At 41.9% G+C, this 9,757-nt stretch overlaps 1 protein-coding gene across 2 annotated transcripts in view; it reads right to left on the reverse strand.

The window, feature by feature from the left end:
* Positions 1–9,757, reverse strand: part of mcama (melanoma cell adhesion molecule a) — a 75,866-nt gene that overhangs the window by 15,569 nt on the left and 50,540 nt on the right. For both annotated transcript variants that reach the window (XM_084073919.1, XM_084073920.1), the window contains exons 8-11: positions 7,887–8,025; positions 7,187–7,302; positions 3,156–3,297; positions 417–547 (exon numbers count right to left, since the gene is read on the reverse strand). In XM_084073919.1, coding sequence (XP_083930045.1) covers positions 417–547; positions 3,156–3,297; positions 7,187–7,302; positions 7,887–8,025 — 528 coding nt within the window. The remainder of the gene's footprint in view (positions 1–416; positions 548–3,155; positions 3,298–7,186; positions 7,303–7,886; positions 8,026–9,757) is intronic.

Raw genomic sequence — 9,757 nt, forward strand, 5'->3', positions numbered from 1 at the left:
GTGTTTTACCTCTATGTCATGAAGCCATCTTTAAATATACATGATGACTAAATACATTCATTAGTGAAGCAGATGTTGAGCAATGTGTTTGCATTGTCTATCTGTGTGTGTGTGTGTGTGTGTGTGTGTGTGTGTGTGTGTGTGTGTGTGTGTGTGTGTGTGTGTGTGTGTGTGTGTGTGTGTGTGTGTGTGTGTGTGTGTGTGTGTGTGTGTGGTAAATGGTGCGCACACACATTCACGCATCGTGCACCATGCAAGGCACCAACCTGCTCAAACTGGGTTCAGTGTCTTGCTCAAGGACAGTTCGACACTAAGCCGGGAGGAGCGGCCGCTCTACCTCCTGAGCTACAGCCGCTGCATGTGTGTGCGGTCATGCGTGCGTGTGTATTCCTGTGTGTGTGTGGGTGTGTGTGTACCTGGCTGCCAACGATGTTCCAGGAGATGGTGGGCAGTGGGTGTCCGTGGGCCTCACAGCTCAGGTTGACCAGGTGGCCCTCTGCCTCCTCCAGTGCCACATCCTTGTCCTCATCGTTGAGCTGGGGTGCACCTGGACACAGCCAACACATCAACACACAGCATGTTATCCAGTGGTTATCAAGTATCTTTCAATACTTTATACTTCCTACTCCACTACCTCACTATATTCTACTTTCACTCCACTACAATTATCTAAAAACTAAGCCCTATTTTATACTTAGTATATTCAAAAATAGCGGATCTACAATCTACGTTGTAAATCAACGTGACATGTTGTGAGCTTGTAGATTAGCTATATAAAAAAAGCTTGACAAATGTTTATTTAATTTTTTTGCACTTTTACCATGGTGCTGTAAGTTTCATGCCAATATCTTTGTACTTTTATCTTTGATTTTATTTCAGAGGTGTTTCTTGTGGTGATCTCAGAGGATGTGTCATTGCAATTGCAATAAACAGTTTGCATCTTGCCGAGTGTCTGACTGTCATTTGCTGTGTTACTTTGTGGTATAGTTTTGCTTTGCAGAGATTAGTTTGGACCTGTTTACCAGGAATGTTTATTTACTGTGATTACTCTTGAAACACATTTTCTCAGCAAGTAAAACTCCTTCAGTAACCTCTTTATTCATTATTTATCTATATCTTCTCTATCTAGAGGTTTCCAGGGATATCTCTTGCCTCTCGTCTCTCGCTTTTTGCCCAAATATGGAGATGCCTTACACAGTACTAACATCTAGTACTGATGTCATACATGACTGATGTCATAGACTGACCTCCAAGTTCTCTGATAACAGTTATTGCACTAGTAGTTATAAATAATAAAGGAGAGCAGCACAATTGTGCACATGTGAATGAATTGCATATCTGACACCCCATTTAATCTCACATCCTACAATAAATACAATAAATAAGCGGAATCTCTGTGTGTGTGTGTGTGCGTGCGTGTCTGTAGTTCAAGTATCTCGAGAACCATTTGACAGATCGACTTCAGAATCGGTGTGTGGCGTGCTTCACTGAGGACAAGGGAGTGCAGTGCCCGGTGTCAAATCTGTCGGATTGGCGAATAATGTCCAGAACCACCGCTCTGACCTATATGCCCATATATAGCCATATATGTCAGGAACCGCCGATCTGACCGATATGCTATTATGGGACACAGACAGAAAGATTGGTTCAATGGGTACAACGGGGTAATGCATAACCGGGAGGGGCATGCATCCCCAACTTACATCGTTCCCGAGTAGGAGTATTTAAGATTATATTTAAATTTAAGCTCATCTCACTGCTATGCACCGAATAGACAAATACAACCAGCATTTGAAATGACATGGAGCACAAGTTCTCAGCTGTGGCAGAATGCTTGAGTAGGGGGAAATTGCAGACACACAGCCTGCACTGACATAATCCTAACCCTAATTCTAAACCCACGTTCTGTGTGTGTCATTCTCGTCTGAGTAAATACTCCTGGTTGCTTCAACGTCCCATCCCTGGGTGGGCTCAAACTGCCATCCTCTGGCTTATAGTATGCTGATGATGATGCTTGATAATACTGTAACACAAAATGGGAGAGACTACCAGGCACTGCTGGGAGTTGAACTCAGGATCTCCTGTTTACTAGACAGGCACTTTAACCAACTAAGCCACAGCGCCAATGTATGCAAGTGATTCGACTGCATTTGAAGAGTGAAACAAGACATATTGAATAATTTCACTTTGTCTCACTCATGCACCTGATAGACAAACAACCACTATTATGTCTGACATTACACAGAGCACGCGTATTCCTTCGCTGTGGCAGAAAGCTTGAGTAGGGCGAAACTTCAGACTCAAAGCCTGCGATGGCAGAACCCTTACCTTAACCCCAAACCTATATTCTGTGTGTGCAGTTCTCAGTGTAGTAGCTCCTGGCCTGCCACTATGTACAATTTAAAAAAACATTCAAAGTCTCATCCCTGGGTGGGATCTAACCACCATCCCTAGCCTAGTGCACCACAGACTGCTAACTTCACTCATTTTGAAAAGAAAAAAAAACATCTGGTTTGGTTCAGTCCAGTCTGAAAAGAGGTTTAAGTTTGCTATTAGGTCATATTTTGAAAACACACAAATACATGTCCAGATATGTACGCAGACAGGTGCACGTGTACACGACTCTGGTGGGATTCGAACCCAAAACCTTCGGATACCTTTTTTACAGATGCCTAGAAGTCCGATGCGCTATCCATTGCGCCACAGAGCCACACACTGATGTACCCATAAAGTATAGGCATATATAGAAAATCGGTTGTCTAAAACCACCGATCCAATGCCCATATATGTGGCATGCCCATATATGGGCATATACTGATGACATCAGGGATCCCCATATATGGGCATAAACATGGACAGACCGATACAGAGATCTTCATATATGGGTATAGAAGGGACAGACAGAAAGACGAGCACAACGAGTACTCTGACAATAGGTATTGTATGACAACGAGGAGCATGCATTCCCAAATGTCATCGTTACCCGAGTAGGCTAGTCTAGTTAAGCTAATTGTGGAAACAAATAAATCATTCTCGATTGAAAAAGGTTATCCTTACGGGTTCATTTTTAAACTCTCTTGAGTTTTTCCACCCTAAGGATTGTTCTGTGCGTACAGTATATCATGCATGTGTCGTGGACATCAGTGATGACTGACCTTGGACGATGATGTGGACAGATCCAGTGGTGTGCAGGTCTGGCAGGGCAGGAACGGTCACCTCACACACATATTCTCCTGACGTGTCATATGTGGCGTCCTGCAGGGACAGCGTGTGGCCTTGTCCGACCTGCTTCCTGTCCTACAGACAAACACATGAGCAAAGTCACACAAACACACTAGATGCAGCCCAACACAGTATATATATTTTTAACTTTTTTGATGACATCAGTATCGGCAAAAGGCTCTATGCACAGCAGCCATATTGGAAAGAAATTGGGCCTCTTCTCACTTCCTTCACAGGTGTTGCCAATGATACTAATGAAGGCTCTGTTCTAGGGGTGTGCCGATACACTAATTTCACGAAACGATACGATACGATATTTGGCTCACAACTTCGATACGATTTCGATACGATACGATACGCACTTTTTTTATTATGAAAATATATGGAGGAGAAAAAAAGAAAATGCAAACAAATAATTCTGTTTTTGCATTATTCAGACATGCAAACTTGTAGCTTTTCAGCTACAATAGCCGTTTTGAATCCAAATAGTATGACACCTGACCCGAAAAAAAAACATGTTGTCACTCTTTTCACTTCGGGGCCGTTTGCATGCCTGATTATTATGATTGTAAAAAAAAAAAAAAAAAAAAAAAAAAAAGATATTTTTTTCTCCCAAAACGATACATATCGTCGCGAAAACGTATCGCGATATATCGCGGGACGATATATCGGCACACCCCTACTCTGTTCCATTTCATGTAGCACAGTGGTTCTCAAACGTTTTAATTTCAAGGACCACCATAACTCTGAGAGCGTACAAATGGAACCAAATGGACCCTTACGGGTCCATTTGGTTCCATTTGTACACTCTCAGAGTTACACACCCGTAAGGGGCCATTTGGAACCCCCTCAAGTGTTTCCGGTGAGCCAACATGCTCAATATCAGCACCCTGACTCTGCTTGTTCAGAATGGAACAGAGCCTTCATTAATATCATTGGTTTTTTTTTTGATTGATTGATTGAGATTTTTATTAGGCAAAAGAATGTAAAACAACACAGTTACATTTATAATGCTTTTGTCTAAAAGGTCCGGCCAAAAAAGTCCTTGCGGGCTTGTTTCCATTGGGGTCCTTGAATTAATTTCATAGACATATATAGTAGCAACCAAACAGTTCAAAAATCAACATAACACCTGTGAAGGAAGTAAGAAGAGGCCCAATTTCCGTCCAATATGGCTGCTGTGCATAGAGCCTATTATGAAGCTGATGTGTCCCAAATTGTACATATTTTAAAAAAAATGCCATATCTACATGCTTACAACGTGTTGTAATCAGTCATATTGTTAGCTCCAGTGGAGCTCAATACCCTGACGCTTAACGTCAGTGAGAAGGGCAGCGATTCAGGAGTCCCGAGTCGGTGTTGGCACTCTCGCATCGCATTGTAAGCTTGTAGATAGGCATTATTGACAGGGCTCAAATGGGTAAATAAAGTTAGTCCAGTTAATGTGTGTATTTTATAATTACGGTACTTGTTTGATTTTTACATACAGTTGAATGTTTTTAATAGGATCTTTGATCAATCTAAAATTTTGCACTGTTTGGAGGAGGGAGAAAATATCGGTCAAAACATTGATAATCCTAGGACTCTAGGACTCTCCAACTGACACAGAAATTTGGCATCAGTCCGGCTCTAAAACACATAGTATACACACAATGTTGAGACTAGCCAGGAACAAAGAAAGCAAATGAGTGTGACCACTGAACCGGCGTTGGGTGGGAGTGAAAAGTAATGTCACGTCAGCTGCACTGTTGAAACTACAATCTCTCTTCACTCTTATCAGGGAGTGAGTTGAGTGCGGTCCAGTGTGTTGGGTCATTATTTGTCTAACAGATGGAAACATTTGCACATAGATATCAAGGGTAAAAAATACAGTTATACAAAACCCTGGGCAGTAGGATATGATGTCTGTCAGGCAGAAACCGTGTCCAAAACGGTTACTTTTCAGGAGATGGAACAAAGAACACGTGTTCCAATGGATTCAAACGAGATGTGAGCCAGCTATTAACAAGCTCTTTTTAATACTTTTCATTGGTTAAATATTTATAAAACCAACATACTTAACACGTTGTGAGCTTTGAGATTTATTTTCCTATTTTCTAAACTTTTGCACAACACTATTGTATGACAAAGTAGGCAATTAAGTCCCCCCACCCCCCCAAAAAAACGAACAAACTAAAAAAAAAAAAAAAAGTTGAAAATGGGAGTTGCTGTCGGACAGAAACGATATGCTAAGTTAATACGTTTGATATCTTTATGAGCTAGACGTGCCATCTTGAGTCAAGTGTTAACTGTTGAAAGCTTGAGAGGTTACGACCCCCTTTTTATCTGGTGATGTGTTACTCTGATGAGACTGTTTTCACTCAGCAACTGCTGCCCTGAGCTGGCAGCACACTGACAGCTACAACAAGACGCAATGTTTTCTTTCTTTTTCTTTTTTTTTTCAAGCTGTACATTGCTCATGTGGATTGGATTGCTTGTGAACACTGTAGCCAAGATCTCTGCAATTGTTATCTGTAACAAATATCTATAGAATTAACCCATTGAGACCTGAAGCCGATTCTACATGTCTCCTAAATCTCAACAGTTTTCTGAAAAACATTTGTTTCTATATCAGTGGTGCTCAATCTTTTTCATATCAAGGACCCCCACAATTATATGTATTTGGCCGCGGACCCCCATCAACATATTTTGTTCTAGGGACCCCCCAGAAGTAAAGATTTGAGTTAAAAATATTCGCGTTAAAAATATATATATTCAAAGATTTGCACACATTTTCACGATTTTTCAAAAATAGCAGATCTACAAGCTCATAGCGCGGCACTCGGTGCCGCGCTATGAGCTTGTATATCTTCTATTTTTGAATAGCAAAAGTGTAAAATAAAGCTTCTTAGCTCAAATCAAAAAATTACACAGTTCAATGGGTTCAAAAAAAGAAAAGAAAAATAAGAAAGAGCATCATCTCCCTGTATAATCTGTGGCTATTTGCAGTATGTTACTATGTGCACAGTTGCGGTTTGAACACAATATGATCATGTTCAATGTTCAACTACACACCGGCTTTCACGCTCTTTGTGAGTGTCACTTTGACTTCTCCAGGCATTCATGGCATGTAACAGCATGAGCAGCGATTGGTCTACTTTTGAAGGGACATACTGTACTGTACTGTTCTAGATGACTTGGCCCACGGTCACGCTATAAAAAAATGCTCTGAGTCACATACTGTAGAGTAACATTAACTACCTAAAAGGTGATGTCACTGCTACTCCCCATGCTTCGCCAAGCAATGTATAAATCATCCCCCACCTTTCCAAACATCTGTGTGCACACATCATTGACAGTGAAAAACTGTCATTCTCAAAGTGGGGTCCAGGGACCCTCTAGGTCTGGGGTCTTCAACGTTTTCAGGCCAAGGACCCCCTCGCTGAGTGAGAGATGAAGCAGGGACCCCCTACTCTATCGTATAAAATTGTGTTTCAGATTCACCATTTTTTGTTTACGTGGTCTGCTCTTTTTTCCCTCTACACCTATAGCCTCTTTGCCAAAAATAGCCGATCTACAAGCTCACAACGCCTCGCAGCGCGAGGCGTTGTGAGCTTGTAGATCTGCTATTCTTGGCTAAAGTTCTCCTCAGAAAAGGGATGTTAGGGTTCAAGTGGTTCAAGGTAAAATAAAAAATCATATCACCCAAAGATTTGGCGGACCCCCTGTAGTAACTCTGAGGACCCCCTAGGGGTCCCGGACCCCCCGTTGAAGACCCCTGCTCTAGGTTCCTTGAGGGGGTTCCAAATGGACCCTTACAAGTCTTTAACTCTGAGAGTGTACTGTACACATGGGACCAGATGGACCCTTCCATTTGTACACTCTCAGAGTTATGCACAGGTCCTTCAAATACAAATGTTTGAGAAAGTTGATGCAAAAGAATGTGTGGAATTGCTGGGTGAAACTCCAGTGAAGAGTACTGTACCTTGAACCAGACAGTGGAGGTGTCTAGAGAGGAGAGGGCGTTGCAAGTCGCAACCAGACTCTCTCCTTTCAACATGATCTCAGAGTCCTTGGGCATCATCACGGCTGGGTCCAGGTCTAGACAGGAGAAAAGATAACATGATGATGATGATGATCTCACAAAATTCTCAATTTCTTTTTTGAACAGCTGATCTATAGCTCACAATGTGTCTCAATGTGATGCGTTGTGAGCTTGTATATTATTTCAGTAGCTATTTTCACACCATGGTACGATTACGTTGTTTTTCCATAATATTATGTATTTTATGTCTTCCGTGCATGTAATGCTGTATCTTGTGCTGTAAAGCACTTTGCAGCCTTGTTTTGAAAAGCGCTATACAAATAAAAGTGAAGGAAAGAGAAGAAACTTCATTACTATGAAGTGTGGAGGCATCCATCATTTGTTCAAGTAAGTAATTGCCTTTGATAAATGTCTACAAAGGAACCAGCCCTGATTCCACATTATTATGCAGAAACCACCATATTCCTTTTTCTATAAACAATGGTTTATTTAAGTTGTATTAATTAAATACATGTTAAGTTTTAGATACATTTTATTGTGTGTGTGTGTGTGTGTGTGTGTGTGTGTGTGTGTGTGTGTGTGTGTGTGTGTGTGTGTGTGTGTGTGTGTGTGTGTGTGTGTGTGTGTGTGTTGTCCTTACAGTGAACGGTGAGTTGCACATCTCCAGTGACTGTGTCGTATTCATCCTTAGAGCGACACTGATAGACTCCACTGTCGCTGCGCGTCACTTCTGTCAGGACCAACGTGTCACCGCTGCTTTCCAACGCCACCTTCGGCTCCTACACACACACACACACACACACACACACACACACACCGCCCCATCCATTAGAAACATACTCAACATCCTTCATCATGATTGATGATTGTTTAAAATGGAGGACAGTTGAACATAGGCCCACCATTACTTATCACCATTCAATTCTATTTCAATGCATTAAATATATGGTTGGTTCATATAGATCTCTGTAGTTTTTATGATGACTAGGGGCTCTCAGAGGTCATCAAGAAGTCTTTCTTGTCTGTGAATTAACCACATGAACCCTAGCATCCCTACTCTGGGCATGTCTTCATAATCGGTCATTTGGCGAAGATAGATCTAAAAGCGCACAATGTTTCACAGCAAAATGGCATAGAGGGAAAACAAGGAGGAGACAAATATGGACCCATGGGGTACCCTGGTGAAAAGTATATAGGGTTTAAGTGGTTAAAAGTGAGTGGGTGTTGCGTCATCCTCTTGTCAAACCTAAGGGGGTGATAACATCGAGACACGTTGCTACAGGCGCTTAAAAAATGCTTTGGCAAAACAGCGCAGCGGCCAGAACAGCGTAGAGCACGCAGTTAGTCACTAGGTCAGTTACGCAATTAACCTGGTGATCAAAATGTATTCAAGCAGACGTTGGGTCTTGTGTCTAACATGACATTTTCGTTCATTGTCCCACCAATCATACCATTCAACCAGCATCAAAACAAGAAGGAGCAGTGCGAATAGAGGAGGGCGCACCAGAGTATTATACCAAAACAATGTTCTTTGCCTGCGAGGGGTTTTCTAGCAACGTGCCTCAGTGTGGTCGCCCCCTAAGGGACACTTGTGTCAAGGGCAATAAATCACCAACACCCTTTAGTTGTCCATAGTGGGGGATTTCACTGCCGTGGACCCTGAAATTGACCTTAATTAGGCGATGGACGCAAATGATGCTTACCTGGTGTGAAATATGATTATATCATGTTTGATAAGTTTAGATTAGAAATTGTGTAAATGTCATAATTGTCCATATACTAGATTCACAGTGGTGATGTTGAAACATATAAATGTGTTGTATTGTAATAATTACAAATGAACTGAATTACAGTGACAACTCCTCATTTGGCTGTGGACCCCCCTGGGGGTCTACCATACACTGAATAATCTACTGTCCTAATCACTAAGTAAAATCAGTGTTAATCTAACTTACAAATTGGACCCAAATGGACCCGTAAGGGTCTGTAACTCTGAGTGTACAAATAGAACCAAATGGACCCGTAACGGTCTGTAACACTGAGAGTGTACAAATTGGAACCAAATGGATCCATAAGAGTCAGTAACTTTCAGAGTGTACAGATGGAACCAAATGGACCCGTAACGGGTCCATTTGGTTCCATCTGTACACTCTCAGAGTTACATTAACACTGAGGATTCTGCTGTGTACACTTTCTTCTTTGCCTACAACATATTATAGCATATACAGTATGCCTGCTACTGTTTGATGTGCTGTTATTCACTGTGACTGGGTGATTCAGTCTCCCATTTACTGGAAAGCATTCCAGATGTGTGACAATGGACTGGAATGGACCCAGAGAGGTGTGGTTGATATAGCTTCAGTACACAACCTCTGACTCACAACAACAACAACAACAATGACAACGACGGCTCAACTGCATACTGTAGTCTGTGTACAGTGTGTGTGTGTGTTGTGTTGTGTTGTGTTGTGCGTGCATGCATGCGTGCGTGCATATGAGAGATAGTGTGTG

Source organism: Gymnoscopelus microlampas (genome assembly GCF_963454915.1).
Source record: "Gymnoscopelus microlampas genome assembly, chromosome: 12".
Lineage (NCBI taxonomy): Eukaryota > Metazoa > Chordata > Actinopteri > Myctophiformes > Myctophidae > Gymnoscopelus > Gymnoscopelus microlampas.